The 21,605-nt window shown below is 40.8% G+C and overlaps 1 protein-coding gene across 1 annotated transcript in view; it reads right to left on the minus strand.

Moving 5' to 3' along the window:
• Positions 1 to 21,605, minus strand: part of CAPN1 (calpain 1) — a 65,432-nt gene that overhangs the window by 15,504 nt on the left and 28,323 nt on the right. Inside the window, exons 4-12 of the mRNA XM_075837182.1 lie at positions 16,436 to 16,554; positions 10,319 to 10,452; positions 9,993 to 10,161; positions 8,954 to 9,037; positions 6,585 to 6,670; positions 6,421 to 6,495; positions 5,103 to 5,263; positions 3,859 to 4,031; positions 1,589 to 1,600 (exon numbers count right to left, since the gene is read on the minus strand). Coding sequence (XP_075693297.1) covers positions 1,589 to 1,600; positions 3,859 to 4,031; positions 5,103 to 5,263; positions 6,421 to 6,495; positions 6,585 to 6,670; positions 8,954 to 9,037; positions 9,993 to 10,161; positions 10,319 to 10,452; positions 16,436 to 16,554 — 1,013 coding nt within the window. The remainder of the gene's footprint in view (positions 1 to 1,588; positions 1,601 to 3,858; positions 4,032 to 5,102; positions 5,264 to 6,420; positions 6,496 to 6,584; positions 6,671 to 8,953; positions 9,038 to 9,992; positions 10,162 to 10,318; positions 10,453 to 16,435; positions 16,555 to 21,605) is intronic.

Consider the following 21,605-nt stretch of genomic DNA (forward strand, 5'->3'; position numbering starts at 1 on the left):
CATCCCTGCTCTTAGGAGTTTATTCCTCTCTCAATGACTAACAGCCATCCCCAAAAGGATAGCTGTCAATCATTCATTAGGACCGCCCACTGGACTCTTCTGGCCACATTAAGCATGGGTTTTAATAAATAAAATACACAAACTATATATCTATCTGCTCTACTTCTCCTGCTCTATAAGACACAGCTGACAGGTCAGACTTGAATTTCAGCATCACAGGTTCCCTTTAAGCTGCGGTATAAATGACCTGTTATCTTTAATCTGCAGGTCAGTAAGATTACGGCGATTCTGAAAATTTTATATATATATATATATATATATATACACACACATATATATATATAGTGTTCGCAGTGTGCTGTCACCATTTCTTTTTCTGCTGTATATTTGCAGTCACAGGTGTTCTTACACCTGTCTACACGTTTTGTATCATTAGATTGGAATGTGCTGTTCAAATTTTTGTTGTGTTATATATATATATATATATATATATATATTGCTTTTGCACAATAAAAACACTTTAAAAAACAAACAAACATTTTTTTGTGTAGCCATATCCTGAGACCCATAACATTTTTTTCCCATTGATGGAGCTGCGCGAGTGCTTGTCTTTTTGAAGAATAAACTCTTCTATAGGTATTTTGGGGTACACATGACTTTCTGTTCACATTTTATTCATTATTTTGGGGAGACAGGATAAACAAAAAACAGCAATTTTGTCATTTTTTCAGCGTTCACCGTACAGAATAAATAACGTGATCCATTGGGACTGCTTTTGGAGTTCAACGATGACAGACCAAGTGGGACTATTTTATGGCCCCATATGCCATAAAAATCCATCAGCACCCCGCAATCTCATTGCGGGGGAGTTGACGGTTTGAAAGAGGGAGCTCCTTTCCTCTGTCTAACAATTTAGATGCCCCAGTCACTGTTGACCACGGCATCTGGGGGGGGGGGGGGTAAATGGCTGGGATTCGAGTTCTCAGCTGCCACCCACCCACGCTGTACACTTACGTTGCAGGGCAGAAAGGGGTCAGAAAACAAGTGAAAAACCTAGGTCTGTGGAGGACCCTGGGCAAAGCAGTCAAGTTTTTTTTTTTAAAAGAAGTATAGTAATTGGAGAGTAATATAGACAAGATGCCACAGAAAACTAGGAGTAAGTTTTGAGTAAGGGCTCTTTTACAGACTGCATAACTAGCACTGATCCACAAATAGCAAGTCGATCGGTCCTCGTCTGCACCATGTAACTGGAGATAATCATCAGTACTGTATGTGACCGAACAATCGTAAGTGTGCCTGTTTGGGCACATACAGTTTCAGTACTACTGGGGATTTTATTGCCCACGTAAAATACATGGCCGATAAAAAGCACATTAAGCCATAAATAGTCGAGATGTACCACTATTGTAGAGAAAGATAAGGTCTCACAGTTAAATTTTATTAAAAAGAATGAAAAATCCGGCACATATAATGAACTGGCGCATAGAGGTATAATATGTATACCCCATTAAACCAAACCAAAGCAAGTGAACTGTCAAGACAGGCATAAAAACACACAAACATCTCTGGGCACAGACATAATACATACCTCTCTGGGAACCTGAAGAGAAAGAAAAAAATGAAAGAAAACCAGTTTATTAACAGATACAAGGCTCTATTCAAATCCAGACTAAACATGGATCATTAGATGATATATTAACTCCCCTCATCTTTATATGGCATCAGCCTTAAAGGGGGTTTCCAGTTTTAGGTAATAAAGTTTAATAATAAGTCACGTTTTGGTCGTACATGTCGCTCCCGGCATACACACTAAACGTATCCATAGGTGTCCATTAGCCCAACGGAGGCCAAAAGATTATACTTTTGGACTTCGTCGGGCTGGTATATGTTGGTATTTTTAGGTATGTAATGGCAAGGATCCTGCAAAACACATACTGTGCGGTATATGTTTTTTTAACGTAGGAGCATAAGATATGCCACTATATGGCATGTCACAGGCGTATGTTTAACATATACGTCATAGGCATTTTAATAGCTTTTCATGACGTATACATTAAATGGATGCCATATTAGACTATAATGGTATCTGTTTAACGTATACATCAAGGACAGGTGTCTCGAGAACTCATGAATTATACGTTTACTTTATACCATTATAGTCTATGGTGACATATACCACTGTTAGGCATCCGTCACAGCCTATGTTTTACTATGACGGAGCAGAACAACGGAAAATCTGACGCAGATGTGAACAGACTCTTACTAATATACCTTGTGTTTCAGTTCCTCATCATTTTCAAGATACTTGTTTACGGTCAGTAAATGAGAACATTCTTGCTTACATTCAGAGGCTGCAAACCTCTACATACTTAGGCCTCACGCACACGACCGTGTATTTGCGGCCGCATACTATCTGCAATTGCGAACAGTATAGAACACATTCAATGCTATGGGCCAATGCACACAACCGTCGTTTCCACCGTCCGTGATTTGCCCAGGAGCCTGGACCGCAAAAGGATAGGACATGTCTTATTACGGCCGTGTTTTGTGGTCTAGGCTCATAGAAATGAATGCATGCGGCCATGTGCACGGCCCGCGATTTGCAAGGCAGCCCGCGGGTCCTGTCCGAGCCGAAAATCAACACCGTGCACACACTACGTCGTGTGCATGAAGCCGAAGGCTTCGTTCACATCTGCGTCAGGGTCCCGTTCTGACGTTCCGTTTGAGCTTTCTGTCGGAACGGGACCATAGATTTCCATTTGCAGCACCATTGATTTCAATGGTGACGGATCCAGTGCCAATGGTTTCCGTTTGTCTCAGTTGTGCAACGGTTCCGTATTGGTTCTGTCAAAACGACAGAACCGTTGCACAACTGAGACAAACGGAAACCATTGGCACCGGATCCGTCACCATTGAAATCAATGGTGATGCAAACGGAAACCTATGGTTTCTGTTTGTTTCAGTCAGGGTCCCGTTCTGACGGGAAGTTCCGACTGAACATCAGAACGGGACCCTGGCGCAGATGTGGACGAAGCCATAGGGTTGTTTACACGCAGTGTTTTAGGCATATTTTGGGACGTTTACACCTCGAAAAACACCTGAAAAAATGGAGGCTGAACGCCTACAAACATCTGCCCATTGAAATCAATGGGAAAAACAGCATTTAGTGCATATGGGGCATCTTTTACGCCGCTGTTTTAAAAAATGGAGTGTAAAAAGACGCTCCGTAAAAAGAAGTGCATGTTACTTCTTGATGCGTTTTTTGGAGCGAATTTTCCATTGAACACTATGAAAAACGCCTCAAAAGAAGCTCCAAATTAAAAGAAGCTTAATTTTCAGCTTCAAAACTGCCTGAAAATCAGAAGCTGTTTTCTTGGAAAACAGCTCAGTAATTTTCAGCAGTTTGACTCAGCAGTGTGAACATACCCTTATAGTAACATATTTGGTTTTATTTTGGGTTTCCTTCTGAAGGTTCTCTAACCTAAATAATTTTATTTTCTATGACATCCAATAATCCAGAATATTTGATAATCCGGAACCCATCGGGTCCAATGGATGCCGGATTAAAGGAATCTTCTTAACGTTTGTATTGTTGAAGCACCACAGAGTCATTTTATAATTTAGTAGGGATATTTCTTTCTGTGTGCCACTACAAAGTGCAGTAAATAGAAACAAGTTCTTTTCAGTTCCCGTGCTTGAAATTGTATGCATGATAAACCTATATACATGAAATGGAAACTGAATGGATGTACTCACTCCCCAGAACTATTACTCCTCTATATTAGCCAGACTATTTATCCATATGGAGTCCGTAAAAATGCCATGAACATACGAACAGTTGCTGAACAAATCAAGTACCTCATAAACGGCAAAACCAATGGTCTCCATGTCCTTCCCAAATCGCCTCTCCTTCCTCCGGTTCTTCTGCATGAGGGCTAAAAGAAAGGTGCAGCCTTTTTCTGTGCCGTAGTCGTCATCGTCATCTTCACTTTCCAACTTGATTTTAAACTGAGGATTGATCCAGAAGGTTGCTGTGCAACAAAAGGCATACAGAATTATTCAACGTGGTGTGTGTGGAGGTTACGTAGCATCATGTCCTCCCTCAACATGTGGTGTTTATGATCACAGCACACTAGAAGGCCAACGATGGAAGGGAGGACTGCATGTGTCTCTTCAAATAATAAAATACTTTAGTTCTGGAGCCTTTTCCTTATTAACCCCTTAAGGAACGAGCCTATTTGGGCGTCATGCACAGGAATTTTCTCGTTTTTACATATAGATCAATACATTAATGTAGGTGCAACTGTTAGTTACTGGACTTTAGCACATGTCAGAGAATGAATAAAAAACAGTTGATGGCAATTTTGTTTATCTCCGATTCAAACAAGATAAATGTGTTCTCTGGCTGTGGTTAGGTTAAGCACTGAGATAAGCATTTCTGAGAATTTACAATCAATGAACAATTATATACGGTTCTACAGTAGCCTGTAGTCGTACTCCATTAACAGACTTCCTCAAGCAGCAGCCCGAATTCTACAAAGAAGCAGCCCTGCCTATTATTGTCAGAAATCTCCTACATGAACACAACTGGTTCGGGATCCATATCACCAATACAAGGGTCGGTACAAATAGAACTCTGTGTAGTCTACGGTTATAGGTCTCAGATTTTTATACAGAGGTTCAAAGGTTTTTTTTCACAGATTCTGTGAGAATCCAGAGGGTAAAAAAAATGTATGGAGAAAATGGTATACTGAAGCACCACATCGTCTGCAACCCAGGTCTGTACAGACCCACATTGCAGTACATGTACTGCTGAATACAGTACATGTGGTCATGAGAATTAGGCCTAAATTTCTCATATTATTACATTACCTAATTTTTCTTTATTTAATTCCCGGAATTTTTTTTTTAGAATGGTTCCAAGGTGACGTTTTTCTTTAATGAACTGCACAGAATTGCATCCACCACCAAAGAAACAAAGGTTTGGATACATTTCACAATCAGAATAGTGCTGTATCATTCCATTTTAAAAGCTCTGCCAAGAATTCTGAATTTCTGAACAGTCAAAATGCAGTATATTCATCAGAAATAATTATATTTACCAGGAAAGTTTCTGCACCCGCCGGCTGTGCTCCCTTTTCTCCAAGTACCACTGTAAAGTGTTGTGTTCCACTTGCGGAATTTGCGTGCACTTAAGGCATCGGGAGTGAGGTTACAAATCTCAAGGCGAGTATATTCACGAAGGAATTCTTGGAAAGACATCCTAAAAGGCAACGAATCCAAAAGTATTAAATGTGGTTTTTTTTATATATCAAACACTTTATGGGTATGTTCATACACAGTATAAACACTGCAGATTTTACATAGCATATTACAGTAGCAACAGAGTGGATGAGATTTGGACAAATCTCTTCCACACTCTGCAGAAAAAAATCAGCCGAAAAAAACGTTCAGAAATTGACCTGCATGTCAATTTATGCTGCGGAGTCGCTGCTTTTCTGTTGCGGGTTATTTGCATTGAATTCAAGGCGGAGTTAAAATTCCGCCACAACAAAATGCAAATCAGAAAAAAAAAAAACGTTCTCCGTTGTCATAGCGACTCTTTCTTCTGTTCTTTGTCCAGGCCAGCCTCCTGGGTTGACGTTTTATCCCACGTGAGTGCTGTAACGAGTCATGGGCTACAGTGTCATCCCAGGAGGCCAGGCTGCACGAAGACCAGAGGGACATGTCGCAATGACAACAGAGAACAGGGTAGGTATAAGCTATCTTTTTTAAAACTGCTGTTTTCCACTGCGGAGATTCCGCCCGAAAAATTGCACCACAATTTGGTGTGTTTTTTTTGGGCGGAATTCCCCATGGATTCCAGGATGGATACGCTGTGTACTTTTACGCAGCGTAACTGCCCTGTGTGAACATATCCTAAAAGGTGTCTCGGGGGAAAATACAAAACTATATTTAGACATTGTTTGCTCCGGTTATTTGCACAATGTATGCCACTGTTATTTGCACACTATACGATGAATTTGGGGTTTGGTTAAAAAACTATACCTAACAAAAATGAAATTGGGGTGTCAGTTCCGCTGCAGGCAGGGCTCTATAGTATAGGGATATGCCTATAGGGTAAGAAATTCCTATGCTGGGCTCCCGACCTGCTGTTTTATAGTGTTGACCCTTTGTGACCTGGCTAAACAAGCCGCTTTTTTAATTTACCTGGTGTTAATTAAAGGTTACAGATTAACTTTTATATTGATGGTCCCTCTGTGACTCTACTTCTTTAACTTGACCTCAATACTTGTAACATTTGAGCCTCTGACAGCTTATAAGTCAGTTCTGTGATAATTTTTTTTTATATCTCAGCAATATTATCAAAACCAGAGAGCGTAACTAATTAAAACAAGTGTTCTTTCTATTCTTACTCACCAAAATTCCCCATCCTCCAATTTATTTCTCAGTTGGTCTCTCTCTGAAGCATCCACATAATTCCACTCATTTGCGCTAGAAAGAGACAATATATTTGTATTTTATATCTTCTGCAAAAAACAAAAACTTTAATGTCAAATATATAGATCTTTTATGTTTCTTACTTGTCGCTCCATGCTCCAGTCCACTCTACCTCTCCCCATGGGTTCCTCATCCGAATCAACTTGGTGTTCTGACCTCTATAGTTGACCTGAAACACAAGCACATGAGAAGGTTGAACTTACCAAACAGCATCTATTAAGGTCCTCTATACGGCCCGATGGGCTGTGAAGTCCAGCAACGATCATCTTTTTTCACAAGTAGCAATGATCGGTTGTGTATGGGGACGAGCGATCTTTACTATGAATGCTCGTCCCCATAAATTTCCATCATGTCGGCAGCACATCTCCCTGTATACACAGGGAGATGTGCTGCCGACAACGATAATATTTAATGCTGCATACACGAGCCGATCAGCCGATGAACAAGCATTTGCTTGTTCGTCGGCTGATCGTTGCCCTTCTTATACAGGGCAGTGATCGGGAAATAGCGTTCATATGATCGCTCGTTTGCCCGATCATTGGCCCGTGTAAAAGGGCCTTTAGACCTTGACTGCAACTCAACTGCAACTTTCTGCCTGTTTGCTTACATGCTAAGGGTAGTTTCACTGAGATGCCATTTTCCAGATGCAGTGCTGTCTTCCACATTACAGTAGACTTATCCACGTGATCCTTCTTAAGACTGAGGACTACTTTTTTATTTCTGATAACTAACTTTAAGATGGAGAGAACTTATGTATCACAAGTTTTATTAAATTTGGTGCAGTAAAGTTAAAATATAGGTTAACCTACAACATTATTTTATAGCTTTGATATAATCGACATAAAATAAAAACTTAAATGGGTGTTCCGGTTTTCGCAAATAAAATGTTATTCTTTATATAATGAAAAAGGTATACAACTCTAAAATACTTTCTGTATCCATTCTTCATGGCTTTCAAGATCTTTGCTTACGGTCACTCTATAGGAACCTTTATCGCTTCCAGGGGATAAAAATCTGTCCTGCTCATGTGATGATGACCTATGATGACATAGGTGCACGGCTCATTACAAGACAGATCTGATAACTATACTGTAATAAGCAGTGCAACTGTATGTTTCTATTGAATGACAGCAAGCAGATCTCTAGAAAGTACATTGGAAAATTGTAGAACTTTTCATTGTACAAAAAAATAACATTTATATTAGAAAACTTATTTAAGTACCTGAATACTTTGCTTTACTTACCTTTTAGTGATCTTGAACTACAGCATTATTTCTGTATTCAGAATTTCACCGTTTTTTTTTACTAGAATCAGGCAACAGTCCACCAACAGACATTAGCTACTATCCTATAATGCATACTTTGTTTATATTTGCTAGGTTACATGTCATTTGTATTATGGTGGTAACATGTACAAAGGTTTTCATGTTTTCACATCATTTATATAGATTTTGTCTTCTTACAAGATTTGTTCCTCTACATAGATATTTGGCCCATTAGAGCTGGGAACAAAAGGTGATTTGGTCTTCTTTGTGCAAAAGGATGTGTGCAAACTATAGGTGGGTCCATCCTACATGTTGTACACCTCACTCATAGGAATGCAGGAAAAGACTCTTAAAGGAATGGGAAGCAAGTTGACCTCTCTCTATAAATATCCATTAATAAATGAATAAAGTGCGATATGTTGCTCTAAACACTTTTCACAACTGCCAGTGACCTAAACACACAGTTTCTGTGCATTAGGGCCTTTTATATGAACGCTCATTCCCAATCATCAGCCAGGGCAGCGATCAGCCAATGAACGAGCAAACGTTTATTCATCAGCTGATCACATCTTTTATGCAGCCCACAAAATTATCGCTTGTCAGCAGCACATCTCCCCGTGTAAACATGGGACGTGCTGCCGACAAGATGAAAAAAAGAGGACGACAAACAATTGTATTAACAATCGTTCATCCCCATACAGTCTAACCATTGATCCATGTAAAACGGTGATCGACGTGCTAGATCGTCGTTCGGCGCTAGTTACCAGCCAGGAAATCTGGCTGTGTAATACCACCCTTAAGGCCCTTCCTTTCACACTGGCAAACGAGCGCTCATATGAATGCTTGTTCCCAATAATTGCCCTATGTAAACAGGCCAACGATCAGCCAATGCATAAGTAAACGCACATTTATCGGCTGATCATATAATTTATGCAGCATTAATTATCATCGTTGTTGGCTGCACATCTTGCTGTGTAAAAAGGGAGATGTGCTGCCGACAAAATGGAAATGTATGTGGATGAGTGATCATGGTAACGATCGCTCGTCCCCCCCATACATAACCAAGCTTTGCTCTTTGTGAAAGAAGCAAACGATCGCTGATCAACGAGCTTTCTCTGTGATCCACACTCCTTTTCACGGCCTATATCGGGCCATGTAATCGGACCTTTAGTCACATCAATAATTACCTCTTTGGCTCCTGTAACAGAATACGCATGGCCTTTGACCAGTTTCTTGAAGGTTACGGCTTCCATGTCAGTTGCACTAGTTATCTATGAACAAGAACAAAAATGTATTAAATATAAATAAGAGGCAAATAAAAATAGGATATAAATGACAAATCAGGCTTTGTAATAGAATATTGAAAACTTCTCATAGAAAGGGTGGTACTGGACTTCTGCTGCACCACAAATACATCGCAAGCTTTTAGACGGGCAAAGGTCTTGCCAAATGACATTAGACATCTGCCCTTTTATGGCCACCTACAGCCTGCTTTTGAACAGCAATAGATGTCTCACCAACACCGTTATCTGCCTACCCTTGGCCGTCTAATGCACCACTGGTAGGATCTCATAGACTATCCCAGTAGCTCTTGAGTTGAGATCATTATCCTTTCATTTTCTATGAGGATCTATGATCATGTTCATCAAACAGTCACTTTTCAATCTGTTGACAAATGTAGCATCCAAATGGATTTTGATTGGGGGATAAAAAAAAAAGGTGGCTATAGGTTGCATTGATAATCTCTATATCTTCAAAGCAAATATTTCTGACCAATATGTCAAATGGAAATTTATCAAACATGTCAAAAAATTTTCATGGCAAAAGACAATTGTTGCACTGTTACAGTAATATTACAATAATCAAATCATTTCCTGTTGAAGGCAATGAAAACATTTTACTGTAGTGAACGTGAGAAAGAAAACCTGTGCTCTGTATGCTGTTTGACAATTAAAATTGGGATACTAAAAAACAAAAAATGTAGGAACATTTATTTGAATGTTGAATTTGAATTATTTGAATTAGGGAATATTGTGTTGAATTAATCTCCCCCACAAAGAAACAGTTCAGCCAAATGGTTTCACATGTATGCAGGATAGGCAAGTATGTCATCAAAATCCTGGCAGAAGAAAAATAGATGAAATTCAATATAGAAAATGTTCAGGAGTTATGAAGCAAAAAAACTTTTACTGGTAAAAAAAAATTGTACTCCTAATGTTCACTTACATCAATTGAGCAACCCATGAGGGAACCCCTCTCCAAAGCCTTTATAATAATGCCATAAAGGTCTGCGGGAGGCTTCTTTAGTTCATACCACTCAGTAACTCCTCCTGTAAAATCTTCAAAGCCTTCAGAAGTGCTCCCACCAGAGAGAGCTTCATAACTCCCATTAGCTCTGCAAGAAATATGAATAATTGGATATTATTTTTCTACAAATTAGAATAAGAGGTAATGTCAAACCACAAAAACAAAAAAACAGTAGATCACACATCTATCATCAATGGACATATTTAGGCAGCTTGTATGTGGATTATGTTAGTAGGCACTCATACTTAGCATAGGCCTTCTCCAGCAGTGCGCTCCAGAATTCATTCCCTGCAGCTGAGTGTACGAAGACAAGTTTTCCATCCTTAACTGGGAGAAGATCATCAACCACAACATCTACCCACTCACCAAACTGCCAAAGCTGTGAATACAGAGGAACAGAGAGATTGGTTTCATTTTATACGAGTTATCAAGTGTGATGTACAGTGGTATGTGCAAGCAGCAAGCAGAGATCTTGAAAACCATGAGGCTTGAAACGATTTTTTTTTTTAACATTTTACATCATACAAAGAATAACATTTATTTGCCGAAAACTGGAATACCGATTTAAGAAGCCAAACACCGATACAAACCACTGAACAGGCCCACAGGGAGTTACAAAAACAATGAACCACACAATTTGTAATTATCCATCAGGAATGGGTCTGCTGTAGCTAGTACTAGTCAAAAGGGCTTGGGCTACTGACTTTACCTCAGATGACCAAGGACTGGACCACTGAAAGTAGCACTTACAACCAGGGATCGAAAATAAACATTTCAATGACCTCCAGGTAGTGGATCATTCTCTGTATTACCGACAAAAAGAGCAGACGAAGTCTGTACAGGACAGTGTGTTGAGTCTGGTACTGACCATCAGGGACATAATGATTATTGCCAGATATTGTACACCTCTATTTGAATAGGTCATTGTTTAAATCTCTAGAAAAAAAAAAGGGGAAGGTGTTGTTCTTTTTTTTTTTTTTTAATTGGCTCACAACAATACATACAGTATCAGGGATATTTGCAGTACAATAGGGACTTCCCTGTTCTTTTCCTTCAAATACTATATATAGTTATGTAAAAGTACGCTTATATGAGCGCATAACGTAAAGTGGAGTGTACAGGGCAATTAAAGACGTTATGTACCCCCTTGTTCAGTAGGGCATAGAAAAATGTTGTGAAGGCAAATGGCAGTATGTAGATTCTACTTTACGATGCACCAGCTATTCCTGTTCATTTAACTACAGTAACGGAGACAATGCCCTGGAGTAAGCACGTAGCACATAAAAGGAAGCACAGAGTGGTCCAGATCTTTATATGTCTCTTACATAATCCCTTGGCACCACATACAGGGTAGGGTGAATAAACCACTACCGCTGAAAATATGGGCGCATGTGGGCACATGCATAGGGTAATATTGTGGTATGGCGGCAAAAGATTCTGCATCACTATATTCCTCTAGGTATGCATAATATGTATGGGTTGCCTAGAATTACGAGGTTCCCCCCCCCCCCCCATAAAAAGCGGCAATCTTGTCTATGCATGCAATACACACATATATATATATATATATATTCTCAAGAACAACAATGTCTATACTGTTCTGTCTCTTAAACATATCATATGTACAAACAAGGCTCACTGATCTCACGTTTAACCTGCTTGTTTCCAGCCATTGCCAGACTTGCCTTCTAAACCCCTCTGACCACTTTATTGTTCCCATTAATCCCTTCCTAGTTCCTTACAAAACCTACATATAGACCCATTAGATTGCTGCAGTCAGATCGTTTTTAGTGGTATCGGTTACAAACTAATGTCTGTGGCAGCTAGGGTTGACATTTTTTCCCAAGCAAAAGTACAGGACAGGTTTAGGATATATTTACAAGAGCTGGTTTTGAGTAATTATTTTTTTTTTCCGCAAACTCTGGCAAAAAGTTGCCGTGATTTACTGCGAAGGCACATGCTTATTGTGAGAAATTACTATAACTTGCTATTACTAATAAAAAAAAATTACGGTCACCAGCTGTTAAGGATCTGCCAGGCACAGCTTCTGTATCCACGCCCATAGGTAATAAGTCTGCGCCTGCTTCTATGTCTGTGAGACGGACTCCATCTTCCACCACTCAGGATGGCAGGCTTAGGAGTGGGAGAGCCTATCACAGCCTGGCCAGACAGAGCTAGCTCCCGCCCTCTGTCTATTTATACCTGCCTTTCCTGTTCCTCCTTGCTTGTGATTCTTCTCGTTTTGTTTCCTGGCCCTGCTGCAGCTTCTTGAACCATTTGACCCTGCTTCATATTGACCCTGGCTTACTGACTACTCTCCTGCTCTGCGTTTGGTACCTCGTACACTCCTGGTTTGACTCGGCTTGTTCACTACTCTCCTGCTCTGCGTTTGGGACCTCGTACACCCCTGGTTTGACTCAGCTCGTTCACCACTCTTGTTGCTCACGGTGTTGCCGTGGGCAACTGCCCCTTTTCCCTTGCTTCTGTGTACCCTTGTCTGTCGTGCACTTATTGAGCGTAGGGACCGTCGCCCAGTTGTACCCCGTCGCCTAGGGCGGGTCGTTGCAAGTAGGCAGGGACTGAGTGGCGGGTAGATTAGGGCTCACTTGTCTGTTTCCTTACCCCCACCATTACACCAGCCTTCCAAAGTAAATACCGGCTGGGCTGGTGGTTTACCGGTCTGGTGGAAACCCTAGTAATAGTACATAGACAATATTGAACCTCTTCTTTGGGCAATAGATTGTCATTATGTATATTTTTAAGGCTTAGATAAGCGAACAGTTTGTTAATGGGTTGGTTGGGGTGGTTGCCAGTCAAAAAGAAGCTCTACCTGTAGCTTCACTTATACCTGTACTATAATAATGGAAACAGAATAAATATTGATTTAGAAATAATATATAAAAAAATAAAAAAAACAAAAAAAAAAACCTGGTTAATAAAGCTAAAACAAACTCAATATAGTATATATCTATGTACACAAAAGGATGGACTACACTGTCAAAAGAAAAAGAGCAGATACGGTGAGCGACATACACTCCTCTGTACAACGACCACTTGGCCAAAAGTTAAAACACGCCCAGTTGTCCATTAAGAAATTCATTAGCATAAAGCTAATATAGGTCATAACTCACATTATGGACAAAATAGGCCACTTAGAAATGTGGTGACAGAGCCTCTTTAAGCTTGTATCAGTCGTCATAACTTTTATATTGTGTGATCACTTATTCCTGATCATGTAACACAAATTAATTTTGTGGAGAGAAGAGCTAATGTATAAAGCATGATTCGTTCTCACAATAGTTCATATCCAGCCAGATCCTTTTGTAGTATAAATAGAATTGCGACAGAAAAAGGAAGACAAAGGACCATATAAAACCATAAAAACTAGTTCAAACTCACAGCCTGTAATGGTATACTACCAAATCAGTAATTTTTATTCAGTAGAACAAAAATTATCATTTACTTTTTTTGTGTGATATATACACGTTGTAGAAGGCTTATTCTGCTGCTCATTCACATAAATGTCAGAGGACTAATCTTGTACTCCAACCCAAGGTGGGGGAAGAGGCTCTCCATAGATATTAGACACTCTAATGAGAAACTAAAGACACGTTCAGACGTGGCAGATTTGCTGCAGGTTTGTGGATCATCGTCTGATCAGATCTTTAATGTGGCAAAAAAAAAACGGTCGCTAGTCAGCAGCACATCTTATGTAAACCAAGAGATGTGCTGCCAACATGATACAAATGCACGGGGGCGAACGGTCATATTAACAATTGTTCATTCCCATACATTAATGATCTTGCTCCTTTGAATTGCCTAACCAGCGCAGATCGTCGTGATGAATCGAGTCGTGTTAAACGTAAGACCTTTACAACCTCGCAAGTGCAGGAAGATTTTGTTTAATTTTGTTTGGAATTACATATTAAGGTGGAGTTTTGGAGCTTGAAAAAAATTGTGATACTAAGGGTATGTTCACACGGCCTATTTACGGATGTAAATCGGGCGTTTTTGCCCCGAATTACGCCCGAAAATAGCGCCTCAATAGCGCTGACAAACATCTGCCCATTGAAAGCAATGGGCAGACGTTTGTCTGTTCACACGAGGCGTATATTTACGCGCCGCTGTCAAAAGACGGCGCGTAAATAGACGCCCGCGTCAAAGAAGTGACCTGTCACTTCTTTGGCCGTAATTAGAGCCGTTATTCATTGACTCCAATGAATAGCAGCGCTGATTACGCCCGTAATTGACGCGGCGTTCAAGCGCCTGCACATGCCGGTACGGCTGAAATTACGGGGATGTTTTCAGGCTGAAACATCCCCGTAATTTCAGCCGTAACGGACGCCCTCGTGTGAACATACCCTAACAATACTGGATGTGATCCCGAAACAGAACCTCAAGTTTTTTCTATAATTCATTTGTATATACATGGTATATTAGATAGCAGTCATTTCCAGAGTTTTTCCTAGTATAATGGTGCTTAAAGAGGTATTCCCATCTAAATCACAGGATATGCCATAAAGGTCTGATTGATTCAGCTCCCAGCTCTGGGACCCGCACCTATACCTATCATCCGACCCATGTAGGCCTCAGATTCCATGCTGGTACTAGTGGAGAAAAGGCGACTCTCTAATTTCTACTCTATGGAAGTTACTGAAATAGCCAAGCAGCGCTTGCTTGGCTGTTTCCGTAACCACTGGCGTAGCTATAGGGGTCGCAGCGGTCGCAATTGCGACCGGGCCCCGAAGCCAGGGGGGCCCACAGCCCCCCGCACCACATCAATAAAAAGTTACTATAGTAACTCGGGCCGCGGGCCCCTGTTACTATAGTAACAGACTTTACTTACCTTCCTCGTTCCGGATCGCAGCGGAGGTCCTGACGTCAAGAGCTGTGCGCAGCGCATGACGTCACAGCGCTATGCGCCGCGCACAGCATCGAGACGACAGAACTACCGCCAGGGCTGAAGAGGAAGGTAAGATTAGCCCTGACTGGCGGGGTCCGACTCCCGGGACCCGCCAATCAGCTGTTTTGAAGGGGCTGCAGCACTCGTACGAGAGCTGCTCCCCTTTATTCTGGTCACTTAATTCCGGTCACACTGTGAATCGGTGTCGGTGGTTCACAGTGTGAGCGAGTAGTGAAATGAAGGGAAGCAGCTCTCGTACGAGTGCCCCTTCAAAACAGCTGATTTGCGGGTCCCGGGAGACACATCAGCTATTGATGGCCTATCCTGTGGATAGGCCATCAATGTTTAGGGACTGCACAACCCCTAAGCCTACGATGTAGCAGGCTTAGGGGGCCCATGAGACAGGATCACAGATTGTGTGATGCGGTCTGCTGGGCCCTGTATCTAAGCCAATCACATGGTAGGCTTAGATACATGGCCCATGTGTGATCCTGTCTGATGGGCCCTGTATATAAGCCCACCACACTGTAGATTTAGATACAGGGCCCCAGCACACAGTAATCTTATACTGTATAAGATTACTGTCTGCTGGACCCTGTATCTAAGCCTACCTTGTGGTAGGCTTAGATACAGGGTCCCACAGACAGTATCACACATGGGCCCTGTATCTAAGACTAACACGTGTTACTAATCGTTTTTCTTGTGTGACTGTACATGTACAGGTTCGGTCGTTGGACTACGGCGGATTCCTGGATTACTTCGATGACGGCTTTTTTTTTTTATTATCAATAAAATGGTTAATGAGGGTTGTGTGTTTTTTTTTTTATTTCAATAAAATATTTTTTCTATGTCTGTGTTTTTTTTTAAACTATATTACTACCGCCTTAGCGATGCAGCTGAAAGCTGCGGACCATCGGCCATGAGGAGTTTGCGGGGGGAGGGCCCAATAAGAACTTTTGCATCGGGGCCCATGAGCCGTTAGCTACGCCCCTGTCCGTAACTATCATTAAACAGAATGGAGAAAGCCGTGCGCATACATGGTACACTCCTCACTAGTCCCTGCCTGGACTAGCGGCCTCCACATCATGCAAAATACGGGTTGGGTAACCCTTGTTCTCGGTATAGGCGCGGGTCCTATAGCTGGGATCTGGGCATCTAGCAGCCATTTAAAGCATATCCTATCGATATCACATAAGTGTCTAAGATGGGAATACCCCTTTAATGCATATCACATCCCTGCTGTCCTTACAGGCCCCAACAGATGCATTGTGAAAATATAGGTCTGTCTTCTTCATTGCGGCTATACCCGAGCACTGAAATCGTGTTATGCACTGCTCCTTTATCACTTTGTGCTGCTTGTCATCACTTTTGGTCTGTACATAGCACGGTTGTACAGTTTTTTCGTTTTGCCCAGAATATAATGGTATACTCCTAAAATGGGATGAACATCAACCATTACCTGGAAGTGGAAGACTCCTGCATAATTCTGCTGAAAGCTCTGACCGTGAGGAACCACACGGTGGAGAAGACTGTCGTTTAATGTTAGGGAGGCAATAGCAGCGAGGAGCCAACAGTCACCTGAAAAGAATGGAGCAAAATATATTAAACTTACATTTAAGAAAACCAAGAAGACATAATGCACACTGTAATTATCGTCTACAATCATTCTGAACAATTTAAGAAATAAAAACATGGCACTCCATAGCGTAAAAGCCTTTTCGATAGTAGAACTGGTAGATGAATTTATATGTCATACCTGGGCGAAATGTGCTAATAAATGGCACAACTCTGTTGAGTAGTATAGGAAACTGCAGCTTCTCCTTGGACCAGTCGTGCGATAAAGCAGTGGTAATGTATAGAATAAATGTAAGAGTAAAAGAAAGGAATCATGAGCGCTGCCAGGTATCTTATGTTATATTGGCCTGAGGATGGCTCCTTTTCAGTGTGGAAACGAGTAGCCTTATATGAATAAATTCTTTAAAACGGATCCAAGCCTTTGTCCTCCATCTGGCAGCGCCCATAAGTCCTTGCTTTTTGTCCTACATTTATGCTATCATGCTGAGCAAGTCTATGCCCTGTTATGTCTAAACTGGGGTGCCATTGAACCCATAAAACAGCCAATTGATTGCAACAAAAAAAAAAATGGTATATGAGTGGATAAGTCCACGTTCAAACTATGGATTTTCACGTGGATTTCGTGGCGAAATTCATGTGGAAACTCCCCACAAACAAAGTTCCATTGATCTCAATGGTAAACCTGCCCAATTATTTCCCATGCGGAATTAGAAACCGCACAAAAAGAAGAATTGACGTGTTACTTCTTGACACAGTGTCCACATGTGGTTTAGACCCATTAAATTGGGCTAATCCGGATTCAAGGTAGATGAAACTGCAAAAATACGGCAGAAATCAGAGGGTCAGCCTTGGATTTCTGTAACGGATTCTCCTTCAAATCCACGTTGGATTTTTCCACTTGATCGATATGACTGTGCCACTTGCCGTTCTGTGTGCTATCTTAGGCCCTCCAGACAGGTCAGATGCTTCACAATAATACCATTTTGAAGCACTGCCTTCAAAAAGAGAGAATACATCCTTGGTATTTATTTTGCGAAAAGCCAAGCTAATGTTCCATTGCAACCATCAAGATTAAATACAATTATTTTAATCTGGCTCCATCAAAATTAAATAAGCGCCAGTTTATCAAATATTTATGGATGGTTATACAGAAAAATATAAAACTAAAGTTGTACAGTCTAAAATAAATATATCAAACACAAAGATACTAAAGAATGACAATAGCAAAAAAATTAGACAGCAGTCCAAAATAGTGTGAAAAGTAGTGGGTTTTATTATTTGCCCCAGTAGCAACGTTTCAATCCATCTCTATGGGATCTTTCTTGACAAAGACCCCATAGAGATGGATTGAAATGTTGCTACTGGGGCAAATAAAAAAAAACCACTACTTTTCACACTATTTTGGGGTGCTGTCTCATATATATATATATATATATATATATATATATATATATATACACACACACACACACACACACACACACACACACACACACACACACACACACACATATATGCAGTGAAGGAAATGAGTATTTGATTCCTTGCTGATTTTGTAAGTTTGCCCACTGTCAAAGACATGAACAGTCTAGAATTTTTAGGCTAGGTTAATTTTACCAGTGAGAGATAGATTATATTAAAAAAAAAAAAATCACATATATTTATTTGCATTGTGCACAAAGAAATAAGTATTTGATCCCTTTGGCAAACAAGACTTAATACGCTGTGGCAAAACCCTTGTTGGCAAGCACAGCAGTCAGACGTTTTTTGTAGTTGATGATGTTTGCACACGTTAGATGGAATTTTTGCCCACTCCTCTTTGCAGATCATCTGTAAATCATTAAGATTTCGAGGCGGTCGCTTGGCAACTCGGATTTTCAGCTCCCTCTATAAGTTTTCGATGGGATTAAGGTCTGCACACTGGCTAGGCCACTCCATAACCTTAATGTGCTTCTTTTTGAGCCACTCCTTTGTTGCCTTGGCTGTATGTTTCGGGTCATTGTCGTGCTGGAAGACCCAGCCACGAGCCATTTTTAATGTCCTGGTGGAGGAAAGGAGGTTGTCACTCAGGAGTTGACGGTACATGGCTCCATCCATTCTCCCATTGATGCAGTGAAGTAGTCCTGTGCCCTTAGCAGAGAAACACACCCAAAACATAATGTTTCCACCTCCATGCTTGACAGTGGGGACGGTGTTCTTTGGGTCATAGGCAGCATTTCTCTTCCTCCAAACACGGCGAGTTGAGTTAATGCCAAAGAGCTCAATTTTAGTCTCATCTGACCACAGCACCTTCTCCCAATCACTCTCAGAATCATCCAGATGTTCATTTGCAAACTTCAGACGGGCCTGTACATGTGCCTTCTTGAGCAGGGGGACCTTGCGGGCACTGCAGGATTTTAATCCATTACGGCGTAATGTGTTACCAATGGTTTTCTTGGTGACTGTGGTCCCAGCTGCCTTGAGATCATTAACAAGTTCCCCCCCTGTGTAGTTTTCGGCTGAGCTCTCACCTTCCTCAGGATCAAGGATACCCCACGAGGTGAGATTTTGCATGGAGCCCCAGATCGATGTCGATTGACAGTCATTTTGTATGTCTTCCATTTTCTTACTATTGCACCAACAGTTGTCTCCTTCTCACCCAGCGTCTTACTTATGGTTTTGTAGCCTATTCCAACCTTGTGCAGGTCTATGATCTTGTCCCTGACATCCTTAGAAAGCTCTTTGGTCTTGCCCATGTTGTAGAGGTTAGAGTCAGACTGATTAATTGAGTCTGTGGACAGGAGTCTTTTATACAGGTGACCATGTAAGACAGCTGTCTTTAATGCAGGCACCAAGTTGATTTGGAGCGTGTAACTGGTCTGGAGGAGGCTGAACTCTTAATGGTTGGTAGGGGATCAAATACTTATTTCTCTGTGCACAATGCAAATAAATATATATAATTTTGACAATGTGATCTTCTGTTTTTTTGTTTTTTTTATATAACCTATCTCTCACAGGTAAAATTAACCTAGCCTAAAAATTGTAGACTGTCCATGTCTTTGACAGTGGGCAAACTTACAAAATCAGCAAGGGATCAAATACTTATTTCCTTCACTGTGTGTGTATGTATATGTATATATATATATATATATATATATATATATATATATATATATATATATATATATATATATATGTTCCTATATGTATAGGTCTTTATAGTGGAGAGCATGGGCCGAAAATATATCCCAAACTCAATAATAATACTCTGTTAGCTCATTCAGGGTGAACAAACATAGGCTTGTATCTACACATCACATGCATTAGGACCCCCTTGGCAAAATCTGGGAATCAGTCAGCTATATCACAGTGAGGACAGTTAATTCTGTGAGAAAAGACCATACACCCAGGCATATAGAGGTTATTTGGCTTAGAAATATGTCCAACAATTATTTGCTAGATCACAATGCCACATTTATCATTGTATTTGTAGATGGCTTGTGAACATTGAGACAATTGACTGATCATCGCAACTATTCATTATGACCTAGGGAAGTGGAAAATACAATCCAGGCTCGGGAGAATGAAGCAGTACTAATGAAACTGGAGACGACTGCAGAGAAATATTAGAAATAGAGAAATAAAACAAAAACAACAGAACATGATTACAAAAGCATGCAAATGTCTTAAACAGAAAACTACGCACATACTTGGGAATATATATTTAGAACTCAAAGTACAACACAGACTGGATGGAGTATGTTACATTGTAAAACAAGAGTGTACATTAATAAAATGAACACACACATATACAGACACGCCTGAGCCAAAGAGCAGTGACTCAGCGAAGAGAAATGTGAGGCAGGAGGAGGGAGTGATGCCTGAGGGAATCCCTGTGTCACACGCCCGAAATAAAACCACAATCTACACACCCTCCGACGCCCACATATCATACCCTGGAGCACCTCCATCTTGGTACAGTACTCCTCTCTAAACAACCGATGGAACTAGAAAACAAAAACTCTCTAAAGCAGAGCAAAATATTCCCAAACCAAGACTGCAGTAATATTTCTGAAGAGAACGCACACAGATGCAGATGTGAACAATCTCTAAAGATGCCCATAGACATTAGATGATAGACAGCTGAACATGCCGATTTCAGCAGGACTGGCCGACTAATGGGTATGGGGGTCTCCCAGCTCTCCCTAAGCAGCAGATGTTGGGGGAAAGGAGGGTCGGATATGTTGGATTTCAAAATGCTCGATCATTTGTTAAGTTGCTGCCAGAGGTATTTGGCCGAGTTGAGTGTGCATGTATATGGGAGAATTCAGCTGACCGCAGTCTAAAGTGTATGACGACCGCCTTAAAGTAGTGGTTGCCAACATTAAAACAATTTTTTTTTTAACTCTACGGAACTCTTTCTCCCATTTTATCCTCAAAGAATAATGAAGTAGTGGTAGGCAAAGTATTCTATATTGCTGACTGCTTTGCCTACCCTTATGTCAAGCATCTTTAAGCAGACTGAAGTCATTTGGTCATTGCTCCTGTAAAACGGACTGCTGTTTAAAGCAAATTGTCATCAAAACTTCCTTGTGTTTTTTTTCGTATGCTGTTTTCTTCCATGCTTCTGACCTTTTCTTCCTTTTGTAGCTGGGTACTGGACGTAGTTCGAAGAGTCATTTTTAGCAGCCATGGAGATATTTTGTCACAGAGTCACCCAAAATCCAAAGAATTTCATAGTCCCTCATCTCTCTCTGGCTCGTCCTGTGGAACTCAATGAGGTGCCTGAACTATGGCAGATCTTGTTTAGCGAACAGTGATCAGATGTGGCTTATGGCTAGTATAAATAAAAACATGGCCATTGTCAAGTTGACGACTTGATTATCTCTGGATAACCTTGCCAGTGGACACAACTTTTTCCCCATGCTTCCCTGACCTAATTCACAAACTGGATATTGGTTTAGTTACCTTAGTGTAATGGTTCACTCTTTTAGACCCCATGCACACAACCGTATTTTTCATACGTAATTATGGACAGTAATTATGGACCCATTCAGTTCTATGGGCTATGGACA

The sequence above is a fragment of the Rhinoderma darwinii genome, chromosome 9 (assembly GCF_050947455.1).
Source record: "Rhinoderma darwinii isolate aRhiDar2 chromosome 9, aRhiDar2.hap1, whole genome shotgun sequence".
Classification (NCBI taxonomy): Eukaryota; Metazoa; Chordata; class Amphibia; order Anura; family Rhinodermatidae; genus Rhinoderma; species Rhinoderma darwinii.